This window comes from Neopelma chrysocephalum, unplaced genomic scaffold, assembly GCF_003984885.1.
Source record: "Neopelma chrysocephalum unplaced genomic scaffold, ASM398488v2 Primary Assembly neopelma1_72, whole genome shotgun sequence".
In the NCBI taxonomy this organism is placed as follows: Eukaryota; Metazoa; Chordata; class Aves; order Passeriformes; family Pipridae; genus Neopelma; species Neopelma chrysocephalum.
Genome location: NW_020897732.1, coordinates 6232814 through 6250225, shown reverse-complemented (window position 1 = coordinate 6250225; position 17412 = coordinate 6232814). Strand labels below are relative to the sequence as shown.

The following is a 17412-nucleotide window of genomic DNA, read 5'->3' as shown; positions in this document are numbered from 1 at the left end:
TGACAATCACAATTCCAGCAGCCTGCAGTTTTTCTGGTTTAACAGGAACAGGAGATCAGTGGCAAAGAAGGGATTGACGTGATGGTTCATGAGACTAGAGCGTTGCTGGCCTCATCTCAGTTCCTTCAACTCCCTTGTTTCCTTTCTCTTCTTTGAAAATAGTATAATATTTTCTATTCCTTCTATAAGCTACAAAGGGCACAGACGCTGATTGCTTTCCCCCAGAGGCTTGCTGCCTTAATTCACTTGCCAGCCATAAACAATCTTCTCCTCCTAAAAGGCTAAATACTATCAGTATTGGGAAGGACCTGAGGGGAGCAAATACTTATTTGTTGCAAAAATAGTTTTGGAAGAAATAAAAAATTTTGTATTCAGGAGAGTCATGGACACTACAAATTACTTGGGCTTTGGACAGGTCAACATTATCTGTGTTTTATGGCTCTACCATGATGTTGTATATGCTCTATGTTTCAACATTATCCTATACAAGCATACATTCCTTAGTTGAATTCTCCTATGGTTCAGTCTTTCTCTGGTCTCACCAAATGCACTGGGGCAAATTTGGCTCAGCCCCCAGCAGAGCAAAGGCCTAACAGTGCTGACATCAGGACATGCTGGAACACACAAGTCTATATAAGAGATACTCAATAGACTTTAAAAAATCATCATTTTAAAAATTTAACTTAAAACAGGGTGATTTAATTAAAATCTCAACATTTCTGTTTTTTTTTTTTCCTGCAGCCTAGATATTTTTAACCTTTCTTTTGGGGAAATAAGACATTGAAAAAAAAAGTTTTTCAAAACAAAGGCAACTGTAATCCCTATGTAAAATCCAAAATAGTATTAGGGCAAGTATAGCTTAAATCACAAGAAACTGATCAAGAATAAATAAGATAATACTGTTAATCTTTAGCCTATTTAATATCTAATAATAAATATTTTAAAAAGGGCAATAAAACAGGCCAACAGCCTATTTTCTTGTTGAAAAGAAATCGTTGCAGTTGTTATCAAATAATACTTCCTTCAGTTATTCAGTAAATTGGTACAAAGTTTATCCAGTGTATTTTTATTGCCCTGAATTATCTTCATTTTAGTAACTAAAAATAGCAATACTGCTAAAACCAAAGAACTTTCTATGGAGGGAGTAAAGATGTTGGACTACTGTGACTTTAAGATGCCTTCATAAAAACGGGTTCCATTAACACTCCCGTAGTTCTTTCGCTTTGCATCAACCCAGCTAACCTTAAAAATAAATAAATTGATGGACCTGCTTTCAGTGCTGAACTGTAACTTCCCTGGAGTACAGAGATTGACAGAATTGTTTCTGTCAGAAATTTCTAAAGTTATTAGCAAAAAAAGCTGATTCACATTTCACTATAAATGTTTGGTTTTTTCCTGATAACTTCGCTACTTCCACACAAGTACCTGCAAGAAAACACACTTCCACATCTCTACAAAAATCACATCCCTAAGTGCTACAAATGAGGAAGTCCCCCGATATCTACTCTTGCTTTCAGATTAGAGAATGAAAAAGAGGACACCAGAAAACCACTTCCTTAAGGTAATATTGGTAAAGCGCTGCTTTCATCAAATAAAACGATCCAGGCTCTGCAGAGACAGCAGTAAAACAGCAGGAGGTCAATGAGCAGCAGCGTTGATGCTCTGTACTTCTAAATCTAAATACCTACGGCCATGTCCCTCTCAAACAAACCATATCTTCCAGACAGCACTCTCCACACAGCTTCCAGCAACTCCAATTGCCTACGGCAGTCCCAGAGGTGCTGCCTGTTCTTCCCATCCTTTTATCACTCACATCATCCAGTTTGCTGTGTTACAGTACAATGGAGACGGTGTTTCAAAACAGGCAGAGGAGAAGCCTCACCTGCAGAGGCACCAGAGGACAAACCCAAGTCCACAGTAGGGGTCCAAGCAGATCGCGACTTCTCGGGAGGGATAAAGCTCACACTGCAGCTTAATAGAACGACAAAAGGCACTAGTGGCTGCATGAGACATCTGAAAGACAACAGCAAAGTAATTAAAATGATGAACTACGTTGTTTGGAAGACTGCACCAAGTGCTTAAATCAGTTACAGGATAAAAACCCCCAAATAAATATTGACTTTATGCTCAGTGTAAGCACACATGGTATTTATATCTAAGGAAACATAATTTTCCTTCAAGAGGGCATCCAAATAATGGTGAAAGGGGAGAGAAGACAGAATGAATGATAAGTTTGAAGTGATTTAGGAAGAAAGCTGTGAGTGGTTTAAAGACGTGCTCCAAGCTATACGCAAAGCTAATGATAGCACACTAAACTTTCTGGAACAACAAAGGAATTAATGACTGCACTGCCTGAATGAAGCATTTAGTTGATCAACAGTAACGTATTTCTAAGTACGTATTTCTTAATAAAATACCAACACACTTTTTAAATGGACAGGGATTTTGCCTGCAAAACAGTACAAAGGACCTAATCATTCAGTGATAAAGATTCCTAATAAACTTAGTAAAGTTTCTATAATAAGTCTTCATGTTGTTTAATATGTCTTCAGCTCCTAGTTGAGAAACAGGCTCTCGAAATCCTGGTGAGAAAGCTCTCGGAGGTAAAAGCAGATAGTAGAAAAACAGGAAAAAAAAACCTGATCAAAAGGAAATTATCCTGATTTTTCTTCTAATGTTAGGATGCTTTCCACATTCACCCATCCTGACTTAAAAGTCCTAATGACAATGGAAACAGAAAAATATCTTTGTCCTTTCTGTTAGCAAACAATAAAGATACCCCCGTTAGAAATACAGTCTGGGTAGGATTTAACTTACCTAACCTTTGATCTCTGCCACATAGGGAGCTGGTTGCCTTATATACTGCTGGAGTCAATGGAGGGGAACAGACACTTGGAAGGTAAACTTTATTTGATCTTAAAGTAAACAGGGGAATAAAGCTTCAGAAGTGACTTTTTCTCTGTTGCCAATGACGTGTTCCAAGTGATGCAAAAGGACCAGCTCAGAATAGATGTCGGCACAGTAACCATCTGCAGTTTGCAGAGATTAATCTACTCTACCTGATTCAAGACTATTTTTTCACACAGGATTAAAATGGACTGTATTGATACAGAACTGGTGCTATTCTGTGAATTTTTAAGGCATACTGTGCAAAAGCTATTGAAAAAGTTGAGAGCAAACGTGGAATCTACTATATTCAAGGTGATTACAAAACAATTATCCATTTTCAGAAGCCACAAGAGTTATTTAGACATTTTTTAAATTTAGCACAACTGCATTATAAATATAAGCCTTGTGGTCTCTTTTGATCTTTTTATAATTAATTAATCATTACTGATGATGTAGTAGATGGTAACCGTTCACATAAATCTGCTGAGTCAGTGATCTGGAGGCTTTGTGACCCAAATATTAGAAGCTAATCAAGAATTCCTTGACGGATTTATCTGTATTTCCCTCTAGCCACATTAAGAAAGGTTCATCGACTTGCCCTGCCTTTGACTATCTTTGAAGTTTTCCAAATACTCACTTTGCATGGATAGTAGCCACTTCTGCAAGTCTGATAAGGTGGAATTCAGACCTAATTTAATATGGATGATTGCATTTGGAACAATCATTTGAAGCTCCCTTTAGAAGAAATGAAGATTTACGTGACACTCAAAAATAGATGTTTCAGGTAAGTCAGATAAATTACACCCTAAAAAGTCCCTGCTTCTCTCTGTTGGTTATTGAGAAGCCCAGTAGCTACTCCACATCTGTAAGCATCACAGCTATTCAAAGTTAGATGGAATGTTTTTAAAGTATGCTGACAGCTTCTGAAAATTGATGGATCATACCAAAGAGTATGAGGAATTCAATACATGCTATAAGTGTGATACATCAGCAGAGATTGCTAAAGTAATCATGCTATTTAGATATGGTAAGAATAACAGAGTAATTTTACCTCTGCCTGTGTCTTGGCAAAACCAATAGTGGGATAATACATAAGTTAGCAGACAGGTAAAAGAAATTTGATGAATTGTGGCTAAAGGATTGGAGAAAATGGTAGAATAGATATAAAGAGCTCAAGATGCCTTAGTTTATCAAACAAATCTATCAATAGTTTTTTGCTGCTTACTCTAGTATTGTACCAGGTGAATATCAGAGAAATCTTCAGGTCCCTTAATTGCATGAAGAAGAGAATATTGAAGACCAATGGCCAGTAGCTGAGTTGCAATAAGAAGGGGAAAATGAATGGACACTGGAACAAGCAGACAAAAGATGCCTGAGTCTCATTTCATTCATAAAACAGAAATAACAGATGCATAAGTTGAAAAGTGTTTCAGCCCAACAAGCTAGTGGGCTATCCACAGGGGTACTGGAATGAAATGTTTAGTCTGAGGAGGAGGAGAGTCGCTAAAGTCGTTACAGAAGAACTAATTTAATGTTAATGGAATCAAATAATAATTACAAGGGAGGAAGCACATCTATTTCTAGTACCAAAAAAACATGAGGAGTTACAAATCAGGAGCAATGTACCACCTGCCAGCCAGGCATGACAGCAAAGAATGGCAGCTTTATCAAGAAGTCCCTACCTTTACCCCTGCTAGCATGCCAGTTGTGGAGACACTGAAGTCAAGGTAAGCAAGCGTTTCAGGGTTAGAAGGTTTGTAGATCTGTGCAGGCCGCTTCTTTGGCAAATCGTCTATAGTGAAAATAGAGAAAGAAAACAGGTGTATCTTACTCCCACATATGTATCAGACAGACCTCTGAGCCCCTGACAAACACAATATTAAAGACAGAGAGGTCCCCCAGCCTCAGCACTCACCTGTGTCTAGTACCGGAGGCCATGTTCTGATATCCACTGCTGCTGCCGCCTCTCGTGACCGTAACAATTTACATATTAATTGTGTGGTCATTAAGCAGGCAGAGCGGCTCACCTAGAAATTTGAGAAATAAATAATAATGCAACAGGATACTAATTAATTCTCCCATGAAAATGAGCAAGGCAGTGACTCCTTTTCTGCCTGAACAGGACACGGGTATTTCAGCCTAACGTTTTCTGATCAGGAGGTGGAAAGATGCACAAAAAGAACAGCTCAAAAAGCTGACAAAGTCATGTGAGTTGTACAAATTACATGAAAATTGCACTGTAATGAAACTATAGGCATCTTAATAGTGCAAATGTGACTTTTCCAACACTTTGTATCAGTTATCACCCCAAAATGCTGGTAGAGAAAACTTGTCCAAATATTTCCTATGTGATGATAATATATCTTGGTTTATAAACAATATTTTCACATAAACCAAAACCTAGCCTGATATTTTATATGAATAATTTTGGTATCTTAAATCAATTTTATGTTAGCCACAATTCTTTCTGGTTCTTGTAGTAGTGATAAACCACTGGGAACTCTTCTAGTACTGGCAAAAGTAGCTGTAGATCAGAAATTGTGCAAGTGGTACTAAGAGATGAAATGGCGAGCTTACTGCAAATACCATCTGCACTGAATTTTAGACGACACATGCTGAAGGTATTCTCCTTTTAGATTTGCTATTTGCAATCATAAATAGCAACTACAAGAATATTTCTTACTGAATATAAAAATTAATATATTTAAGAAAATATTCAGTCAAACATAAATATGAACACTGTTAATCACTGAAGACAGTACAGAGGAAAAACTGAAAAGGCAACATCATTCTTCTTTTTCCAGAATTTTGGGAATCTGTGCAAATGTTGCTAAGAGTATTTCTTCTCTTCAAGGAATTGGAAACATTTCATTGCATACTAAATTTCAAATGCTTAACCTAAGGAAATCAGTAATCATATGTACACTAATTTACCACTGAGCAGAAGAGATCAGCTTCTGCTGACAGTAATCCCATGGAAGTCAATCTTCCAGGTTGAGGAAACCTTTCATCAGTGGAAATTTGGAGCATGGAAGCAATGAATCAAACTCTACTTACTTCCTCCAACCCCACGAGTTCCCTGTATAGACAGTCTAAATATTTCAAGCTAAAAGTGAACACAAGTGAAGCCACTACAGCACCCCTCAATCCAATCATTGTTGCTGTCATGGCAAAGGAAATTAACTCTTACGCTGATAATCTTAATCTATGAAAATCTTGATTTGGGACAGTGAAGGCATAAAACAAAAGGAATTTCAAGAGCTGGTGGCTCTCTCAGGAATTATATTATCCAAAAGATCAGGCGGCTCATTAAAATACAGAATATCCAGGCCTGGAGAATAGCAAGTCAGAGATAAAGACGTAGGGAGAGTGGGAAGGAGAAAGAAGACAGCTATAGGTTAGCAACTGCTCAAGGTTGGGCTCAGTTCACTTATTTTTTACTACTACCAGTTCATCACAAAAACCACAATTGTGTAGGCCAACTTCTGCTCAGAAGCCGTTTTTACTGACTTCAAAAGGTGCTGTGTAGACATATAACATGGTAGAGCAAGCACTGATCCCATCACACCAGGAAATTTGCATGATTGTATTGGCAATGAAAGAACAGCCTCAATATTTTAATTTCTATAAGGCCATCAATCTCCAAATTGAAAGAAAATCTTGTGTAGAACAGAGCTGAGAGGTTTATAAGTCAAACTGGCATTAATATGGCTAATAAATTTCATCATTTTATTTAAAGTTAGTCTATTGAAGGGACAATGATTACAAGTCAGATTAGATCTGTCAGTTTTTCATCATGAAACCAAACAGATTTAGTTTAGCTATTAAACATCAAAGGAAAAGCAAATTAACACATTTTACTTCACTTCTATATGTTAATAACTGATGTTTAAAAATACTGAGTGCCAAATTATTAAATAATGAGACTCCTGAAAACAATAGGACAATTTCTCATACCTCTACTGGTAATTTGTGGCATCTGATGCCACAAGCAGAGCCAGAAATTATAACTATCTCTAGTATTTGTTAATTGAAAACATCAAAATTAATTAGAAATGGTAAAACCACATTTGTTTTAACTTGTTTTTTCAGAGACTTAGAACTCCATTCAGTAGATTAGAAGCTGCCAGACTTAAGTGGCTATCTCTTTGTAATAATTTTATTTCCCTCAGTAACAAGGGCCTTGCAGTTATTTACGTGCAACAAAGACTGAATATTGTTAGAAAAAGTCAAAATACCAAATGAAAGCACCGAAGGAAAAAATCTGAGTAACACTTCCCTGGATGAAACGAAATACTGACCAGCATCTTAACAGAACTTTGAAATTGTTTTAAATGCAAAACAATTAGCTGTACAGAGCTGAGCACCAATTGCCATCAGGTGAGGCTAAACTTCCCACTGAGATTTTTGTCAACAGTCAGTGTAGCGCTGCCAGTGAGGAGTCCTACCATTCTTGGCACATAGCTAAATACAAAAAGGCACTTCAAATACATTTCTTGAAAGGAGTAGCACAACTGAGGGAAAATGTGACAGCTCAAGTCAGCAGGTTGCATGCTGTCAAGCAGCGTTGGTTCTGCAACATGCTGAAGTCCAGAATCTTTGGAACAAATACTAATCTGTTACTGTTCCTAAAGGCTATGCAAATCCATCACCCATTTCGTCTACTTGTGCAATGTGAGGTGTCTGCTCACCTCCACAATCATCTTCACCGTAGGTAACGTGGTTGCTATGTTCTGGGGGTGTGGAGGTCGGACTGTTATTGGCACACAGCCTGCATACAGGCATCCGTAAAACGCCGCAATCAGGTCTATCCCTGCAAGAAGAACAAACAGAAACCCTCCCCTGAAAATCAAATCATTTAATCACAGGCACTTATGTCAGCATAAATATTACTTGGAACCGAACTCAGAAGGTTAAAGAAGTGACTGAGCCTTTTAACAGACTTCTTTTTCAGCCCCTTGTCGGTATCTGTTCAGCTTCATCGATTCCTTTCAATCGCACCGTTTGGAGCATGAAAAACAAAAGGCAAAACACAAAACTGAAGCCAAATGTCAACATTGAGGTGAACTCCACTTTGATGTTCAGGAAGTAACCTGTTAAAAAGACTGATTTCTATGGATAAATTATCTTCCTAAATTCACCTTTATAGACAGATGAGAGTGTACAGAAGAGGGATGCCCCAGCAAAAGTAGGATGATGCTTGTTCCTATGAGCTGCAGAAAGAACATCTGGAGGTTCCATAAAATACTTTCTCGTGTAATTTTTAACCTCACATATGAAAATTTTACAGTAAAAAAAGGGAGTAATGATTTTGAAATTCTGCTTCTAACACAAAATTAGGTGTTGTCCTATATAAATATTGACTGCAGGTGATGGATTGTGGACAGCACCCTTTAGGTTACCTAAGGAGGCTGAACAGACAACAGCATGAAGATCTCTTGAATGCTGCTGTTTGATACCTCCCTGGTGCTGTACACAGGCTGTGATAAGAAGACAGTTTGGGCTGCTTTATCCTTTCAGTGGAAAAGGATCTGCAGTACTGGTAGGTTATTGTTCCTTCATTTGTGAGAAGTGAAATACAGAAAATAAAAATTTAAGTTTAAAACACTAATCTTCCTATGTGCAAAAGGTTTTCCCATATTAACCATTGAGAAATTACTCTTATAAACTACAAAGACATAATCAGTACCTTGCACTCCTTACAAAGCAAATATCACAATACAGACCTTAAATCAGACTGTTTATTTCACCAACACACATGAAATATTAAAGATAAAAGAGCAGCACTTGATCAGAAATAATTTCAAGAAAATGCCAAATATGCTACCAGTTAACACAAAGTTAAAAGCCCTTATGCCAAAGGATGAAAATCCAAGCCGCAGAGATTTGTCTAGATTAAGGATTTAGAGAAAAAATAGCAATTATAAATTTGTATTTCTTAATCATTTGTTACTTATTCATCACATCTATATTCTGAAAAACCCCCATGTAGTTATTGTTGCTTCACCCTCAGGAAACACAGCATTTCCAAGAGGGAATTCAACAGGTGAATATAAGAACACTCAGCAGATGGAATTGTATGCTCATAAAATAGTCTATATCCAGGAAATTAAAAGAAAGGCAGTGATTAAATTTAACTGTTCATAAGAGACAGGTTTTAAAAAGACAGGTTAGTCTTAATCTGAACCCAAAGAAATAATATCTATGTGTATACACAAATAGAAATTCTTTTAAATATGCTTGACTAAGTTCAAAGGAATGAGAATAAGGCAAACATTTTGTGTTTTGCCAATTAACATGGTTTACAGTTTGGTAACACCAGTGATGCTGCACTGTTCTAAAGGACCTTGATAAACTTCTGGGATTACCAAGGTACTGCTACAGTAGTTCTTTACCTGGTGGGTAAACCAAAGCCACATGGTCTCCATCTTGCAAATGTCCCCTTTCCATCAACATGACAGCTATCTTTTCAGCTCGTTTATGCAGCTGGACACATGTTAGTGAGTTGGCTATTGTTCCCTGCACAGGAAAAAAGATAAATGTCAGAGAAGATAAAGCAATGTGCTGAAATTCCATTTTCCTCTGCACCTTACAAGTTACGGGGTGAGGTGCAGCCACAATATGTCATGTAATCAACTTAAATACGGAAACATTCAGCCTTAGGCCAAACTGCAGTTGGAAGGAAAAAAGATGTTTGTAAAGCAGAGGAATGTTCTCTATTTCTTTCTCTGTACCTTCTGCCCTCAACAGTGTTTTTTCTCCAACCAAGGCAGTACAGCAGTGTGATAATGCCCTGCCCATGTAACCTGTACTTCCCTCACTACATGGGCAGCAATTCCTGCTACAGCCAGGAAAGTGCCTTTATGTCCTCTGCAGCAATCTGGAGCATCTGTGGAGAGCAATTCTGAAAATTGCATTTTCTTGTCTGCACGCTGGAGTGGAGCCAAATGGCACAGCAGAAATACTTTAAAGACGAGAGACAAAAGACACAGGAGAAAACAATACTTTTTGACAGGGAAAAGAATTAGTCTGGAACAAAAGCTATGCACTTATACTGCATATAAATGAAATAGAGAAGAAAGGCATTTGTTAAATTTGAATAACTCTGGTCAGCATGAAAAGGAAATTGAAAATGACAATATGCCAGAGAGCTTGGCTTTTTTGAAGCACTTCAAATAGTGCTAACCCAAATTCATCAAACAGACACAGTGTTTTAAATTGAATGAGTGTTACGGTTCTTACATTTCCTAAATATACATATGTGTGTGTGTATATGCACACATACAGATATACATTTAGAGAAATATATACATCTGTATCACAACATTCACTACCACTGCAGACACCTCAGAAGTCTAAAAATGAATGTACAGGACAGACTGACTGCACTTAGAGCTGGTCAGGCCAGGTCTGGGCTGAGAGAAAGGGACAGGGCTGTATGGGAAGGGCTACATCTTGGCTTGTGTACTTGTTCTATGGAAAAAGAGGATTTCAGTCTCCAGTAGTGCTATGATACACCTGGCATCTATCACTATCACTGCAAGTATGGCACGTTACCAGGCATCACTTGGCATTTACAGACTTTATTACAAGCTGCCAACAAAGAAGAAAACCTGACTAAAAATAAAACAAAGTCAGGGCTTAGCATTCCCCTTCATTATCCTCAGCAACTACACTTACTTAAATGTACTTCAGGGAACTTAAATCAGTCTTCTGATCAACATGAAGATCATTTCACTAAGAAAGATTCCTCTAAAGACATTTGCAACTATATAGATGCTGGACTAGAGATGGTTTCCATCTGTCCAGCCCTAAGCATGCCAAAGTGACCTGAGGTCTGAGTGTCCTGCCATTGCAGACCTGTAAGGAGGAATGTGCTTAAACTCTCCATTCCTTCTTTCAAGAATTGCCTGTTTGCTTAACCATGAGAAAAAGGACCCTTTATATCCCCACACACATCAGCAGCACAGGTCCACTGACCCAGAAAGGGAATTGCTGCAGATTATGTAAATTTGTGCAAAACTTGTTTACATTTCAGACTTCTGGCACTTGCTGCCTGTGAACCAGTGGAAAGACAGTGTTTATATGAACTGCAGGGAAGGAGAATCCTGTTGTTGGACAAGAATCACTGGCAAGCATCAGTAACTTGGGTCAATTCCCTTGGGTCTTTTATATGAGCTGTCCTGAAATGTAAAGGTGTTGCAATCCTTCATGACACACACTAAAAACAATGTACTGCGCTAATTTTGAAATACTTAAAATTCTCAAAAAGCATGGGTTACAGGAAAACACTAATCTCAGTGGACTTCTATTAGTCATCCACTGCAGGATGCCTGAATGTTTTAGAACAAAGTGTACAGACAATGCCCAAGGAAGACAAAATAGAAAAAGTTACGAATCAGAACCAAAATTCAAGATGGGAAATAAACCTTGACTAGGGTAAACCCCACCAGACCAGTCATTCCTTTCCATAAAATATTAAATCTCTCCAAAATCCATTACATCTCTCAAACAAATTTCATGTGATAAGATACTCCCCACTGAGAGTAGCAGAGAAACTGAATTTCAAAATTCAACTGTTTTTCACTTCTCTGGAACGAGATCTGATTTTGATAATCCTTGTTTTGCACATTGTGTCCTTCTCTCCCACTGTTTGAACCCTTCTGCCAGCATGGGAAGTTTGGCTTTATTTAAAGCTCAAAAGCAACAGCATGTGTGGAGGAGATGGGACAGCACATATTATTATCTCTTTCTCCTGTCTCTTTGCTCCTAACTTATAGGACACAATGATGAAATTCTTTAATGGTGTAATATTGGACCTATAAACAGCATTGCCTCTCAAGATTTCTACTTTGCTATAGAAAACTACATTACTGTTTCACTATTTATCTCTCAGGTTTACATGTTCACATATTAGCTATTAATATGAATTTTAAAAAAGTTATTTAATGAGTTAATGGTAGCCTCAAACTGGTACCAGCACTGTAAAATGGTCTGGAGAAGCATATTCTGTAAATACAGTAAGTGCTCATTTCACAGATATTCACAAATTACTGGATGTTTAAGAACCCGTTCAAGTTGTATTAAGACCACACAAGCTGAGACAACACCAGCTACTACTCCAGGTAGTCCAGGGGAATAGCACTATTCCAGGCCTCTCCTCTCCTGGAGTCCCTCACATGCTACATATGTTTCCCAGCTATGACAGATACGTCTAGATGTACTGTGGTGGGATGGTTTGAAATCAGACTTTAGTTCTCTCTGTGGTCTTGAGAATTATTGGTTTGCCCTCTATAATCATCCAGGTAGTCTATAATTGCCCACTCTTAGTAAAGCCAAGTTCTGTACCATGTCTCAAGCACTAATTAATTTTTGGTAAGCAATGAAATACTGTGCCAGGCTGGCACCTCATGTAGGTTATGCAGAGAGATTTATTAGTGATCCTCTGCAGACCTCATTGGATTCTGGATACACCTTTTCTTTTCTTCACCTCCTTTCCCCATTCTCATACCTCCCCCAGACCGTCCAGCCTCAAAAACAACAACCATTGCTTCATTTAGGGAAAATACTTTGAAAAACCTGTGCTTTTCAAATTGGAAATCAGGATGGTGAGCACTATAAACACCACTATTCAGTAGAAGAGCAGATTTGAAACAGATTCAACAGTATTGAAATAGATTTGCAGTGTCAGCTCACACACAACATATATGTGGTGGAAAAAGAAATGAGAAATGCGTAAGGCACACTGTCTGATACAAAAGCAATCTATATTTTGACAACTGGCAATGATTATTCTCTTTTCTGCCTCAGTGAACACCAAATATAGCAGCTGAGTATTAATGGGAAAAGAAACAGAAAGGTCGTGTCCAGCCATAGCACAAGCAGGTGCTGCTGAAATCCCAGTGTGCCATTTCCAGCCACAGCCTGTCGGAGGAATGGCCTGATCTCCTTACCCTGCAGTTGAGCAGAGTGTAGAGCACGTGGTCAGGGGTGGTCTGAGCTCTCCACTGCAACACTTCCGACAGGAAGAGGAACTACAATAAAGCAGAGTGACAGTCATGGCATGAAAGAACATTTTGGCTTTAAAATCGAGGTCACAGCTTCTGTGAGTTTAGCTGTCTGTCTTGTTTATATGCTGCATTTTACATCAATACCCAGAAGCACTAAACAGGAATTAATTCTCTTGTCATCACACATTTATAGTAAGGTGCTTTTGCATGGTAGCAGTGGCGTCTCTGGAAGTGAAGCCATTGCTGGGATTATGATATATTACTGCACCTAATTACAAAGCATTAAAACAGGTCTCTGAATTTAAGCACTATTTTAATTCATTAGCCTCCTCTCTTTTTTTTACTATAAATATAGAAATATTTATACAGCTTAGAACTTACTAATTTAATTACTCACATAAGCCCCCAAAAGAGCTGAATTTCAACTTAATTTTACAGGATTAAAATAACAACAAATAAGGTCAGGACCATACATGGAAACAAAACTCCCCAGACTCCACCTGAACTAGTAAAAATTATATAATAAAGAGTGATTTCTGGTAGAAGCCTCATTAACGCTTTCCACCATCTTTGTTTTGTTGTCCTATGTAACTTATTTAAAAAAATCCATACAAATGAAATGCAGTGACCTCCCCCTACATCTATTTTATATTTATCTGTAAAGGGGATTCAGAAATATTTTAGTGTTAATTAAAAAAAAAGCCATCAACAAATTCATAACAACAACAACAACAATAATAATCATCATAATAATAATAACAACAACATACTGCTAAGTGTCCTGATGTTAACCAGCTAAATATAAGTAGTATAAGAAAAGTTTAGCTTACCTTTCTGGCTTGGTCATTATCTTCTATTTGCCCCAAATCTCTACCACTGGCCTGTGCAATTCTTTTTCCAGAGACCAAGTTCCCCACCATCACAGAGGCAGGGCCAATTTCTAGAATAAAGCAGAAATGTGCAAAGTGTAATAATAAAATCCTTTGCTTGTGAATGAAAATTCTTTTTATTTCTTTTGCATTACATGACGTTTTTGTCATTGCCATCCACAAAACCAAACCTTGAGCACACCTCTGTTGATGCAAACTTTGGTTGTGGACCAGCAGTGTCTGGAAGACACGTAGGACTGAATTCATGCTCTCAAAACATATCTAACTGAGGAGCCCATTTAGCATGGGCTTTCTACAGTCAGAGACACATCGTGTCTGTCTTGATACGATGAATCTTTGTAAAATTCAGTTCCTAATGTAGACATGTCCATTCAAGTGTCTCAAACCAGAGGGACAACATTCCTGTTTCTCTCTTCTGTTCCCTGGGCTAAGTTGCATCTGTATTAGCAGTTCTGTGATGCTACAGACATGAAGTGACAAGGATTAGGAAGGCAGACGGTGGATACGATAAAGTATGTGCAAGCCCTCTAGAATAAGATAGAAAGTGAAGATAAATAACTTCAGAAGAAAAGAAGATGTCATGGCTGACACTTCTCCCTGAGATGGATTTCACTGATGTTTTGTTGCTGCTGTTAGGGGAAAATACCTATCTCACAGATACCATTTGAGTTCATGTTAGCATTTGTTTTCTGCTTCTCCAGCATGATACTGATCAACTGCAATTGATACTAAGCTTTACTTCTAGTCTATGATGTCCAAGCTTTGTCTCAGCAATCGTTTCTGGTGTAAGTGTCAAAATATAAGATGTGTAAATAACCAGGTAATGTATAATAAAAAGCATCTACAGACTACTCTGCTTTAAAAATATGAAAGCAATAGCCTTTGGATTTGTCACAACAACACAAAATGGGAGAATGTGGTACTACCAAGTTTGGTTTCTGCACTCCTGGCATTGCTTTTACCATAGTGATATATAATGTACACATAACACATCAATAGGTATCTGCAGTGCATTGATCCTAATTCAGTGGTTACTTTGTGATGCAGCAACAAGGAAATGCAGAAGTAAACTCTGTAGTAAAAGGCCTCATTGCTTTCATTAAGTCAGTGGAAATCACTGCTAAACTCTGACATTCCCGTGTCCCCAAACTAAGATTATGGTTTTGATTTCTGAAACATTTGTTTTAAAAACAGAAACAAACTGATTGTTTAGGCAAACTTGCACTGAATTCATGATGGATAGTCTCCATATTCAAGATCCAGAGAATAAACCCACCTCATATTCCAAGGTGTGGAAGTGGAAGATAACCAACACTTAGTCTAATGTAGCTGAATTCTAGTCTTAAGCCTGAAGCTACAGATCCAGAATTCCTTGAAATTAATCTGAATACTAAAATCTGCAATTGGATTCAAAGTCAAAAATTTGATAAAATGTGCTTGTTCATTGGGCATGAGTAACCAGTGATTGGACTACAGCAAGCTATAAGGGCTTTCTTGGTCTCTTGAGACAGTGCCTTGCTGTTCCATTTCATCCAATACTCTTAATAAAGTGGCACGTTTTTGAAGAACCATTTTAAAACCGATTAGGGTTTTCCCTTTAATATACCTGCTGTAAGAATAATACAGAATCTCCCCACTCATGTAGGGGATTAAACCACTAGTTCTTTGTTTTTCTTTATTCATGACCAGTTTTTAAGTATTTACTCTTTGTCCAACATTGCTATTTAGTGTCAACAGTTCTCTTGCTCTCTATTTTTACTTGAGAAACTCAGCCTTCAAATAAGCCAAGATTTTATCTTTCTCTGTTTTGATTTCACTCCATGCTCTTTAAACATAACTGACAAGGAATTTACAAAAAACTCCAGGTGTGGACTCAGCAGTGTGTTGTAGAGTGATAAAAATGTCATCTTTATTGAATTATCATTTTTCCTTGCACTCTTTGTGAAGGTACTTCTAGCTTCTGGCAAAACCAATGATGTCCTTAACACATATGGAATATTTAAGAGGAAAGCTGATCAAGCTGATTCTCACCTGCATTAAAAATCACTTGATTTTGCTCCATACGGTACCATGAACACAGAGCACTATGTCAGGGTCCCTTTGCCTTCACTCTTCTTACCTGGTTGTTTTTGCCTTGGTTTAGGCAGGTTTGTTACGCAGGTGTGGGGACACATCAGCACGTTACAAGGATGCAGAGATCCCTCCAAGAAGAGCTGTTTGGTTTCTGACAGGTGTATTCCTCCCAGCGGCGTCTTGGGAAGCGTGTTTGCTGGTACGAGCGCTAAGCAGTAGACTCCCACTTGATGAATACTGTCAATAGCCTAAAAAAAAATATGCAGGAAGTCGATTTTAATGAAAGGCTAATTTTTCATCATTCTAAAAAGCACATATTGTTCTGAATTACTGCATAAAACAACCTTAATAATTAACTGGCGATGGAAAGACATTTCAGCTATGTCAGTGATAAGGAGGTTCTTTTCAGTGGGAACAGGTGGACGGAAATGTTATTACACTCATTCCGGAAGATAAAAAAGCAAACAGAAACGTGGTGATAAATACACAAATCTATTAGGAAATTCTACACTGTCATCCCTCCTAAGCAAACATTAGTAGCAGGTATCCTGGAGATTTAACATGGGTTGGCAGCCCATGTGAAACTGCTTTTAACCTGTGCAGTTCTCGGAGCTCAAGTTCACAGGATTCCTATCAGCTTAATATCCAGTCCATTTTTCTGAGCAAAAAAAAGTGTTAAATAACCTCTATACCTAATAATGTATGTAGTTTATGAATTGTTACTTTTTTTATAAAGTAATAACTGTTTCACTCCCTGATTACAACATAAAAGATTTTCAGGCAGGAATGGGAAAAGACAATACAAAGGAAAGTTATGAAACGATCTACTTGAAAGAAAATCTGTTGAATGAAAATCTGAAAAATAAGCATTTTTGAATCTTATAGCAATGATGTTCATTGCCTGACAAGTTGATTAAACTGCATCACTTTCAAGAAAACTGTAACATACAGTATCTATGTAATTTAATGAGCTAAACATGAATATCCATGCACTTAGATTTTAATTCCATACACATTTAAACTGATTATTTTCCTTATATGGGTAAGAACAATTGCAGCAAGTGTGTTAGAAAAACAACTTCAGACATCCACACAGACTGAGAAACAAATTAGAAATAGCATCTCTAATGAATAGTTAAATGTTGAAAAAATATAATTTACTTAACTTGCATTTTAATTTTTAACTGTTAGAAAAGTGAATTCATATATGTACTGCCTTGAAGATACAATCTATATTCTGAGAATCAAATAATCATTTACAGTTTGCATGTACTTAACTGTAGACCAATAAATTACTGATTACTTCTACAGACTAAGTAATGCTCTGCTTTTGGCTTCTGTTTACTTAATTTCTTATTGATTTGATTGCAAAATTTCATAAGAAAGAATAATAAAGCAGTGACTCATATCACAAACATTGGAGCTTTAGTAGGAGTAGCTCTCACAGCAGTATTGGAAGACCTCGGTGCTGATCTACAAACACTTCACCTGAAAAATCAGCAATAGTGAAATATGTGTGATGGCCAACACACAACAGCTCATGTTTCTGG

General features: G+C 37.5%; 1 protein-coding gene across 5 annotated transcripts in view; it reads right to left on the bottom strand.

Moving 5' to 3' along the window:
* Positions 1-17412, bottom strand: part of DIP2C (disco interacting protein 2 homolog C) — a 308236-nt gene that overhangs the window by 44184 nt on the left and 246640 nt on the right. For all 5 annotated transcript variants that reach the window (XM_027686822.1, XM_027686824.1, XM_027686823.1 and 2 more), the window contains 8 exons: positions 15909-16110; positions 13730-13839; positions 12843-12923; positions 9285-9408; positions 7581-7702; positions 4805-4916; positions 4572-4681; positions 1883-2013 (listed from right to left, as the gene is read on the bottom strand). In XM_027686822.1, coding sequence (XP_027542623.1) covers positions 1883-2013; positions 4572-4681; positions 4805-4916; positions 7581-7702; positions 9285-9408; positions 12843-12923; positions 13730-13839; positions 15909-16110 — 992 coding nt within the window. The remainder of the gene's footprint in view (positions 1-1882; positions 2014-4571; positions 4682-4804; positions 4917-7580; positions 7703-9284; positions 9409-12842; positions 12924-13729; positions 13840-15908; positions 16111-17412) is intronic.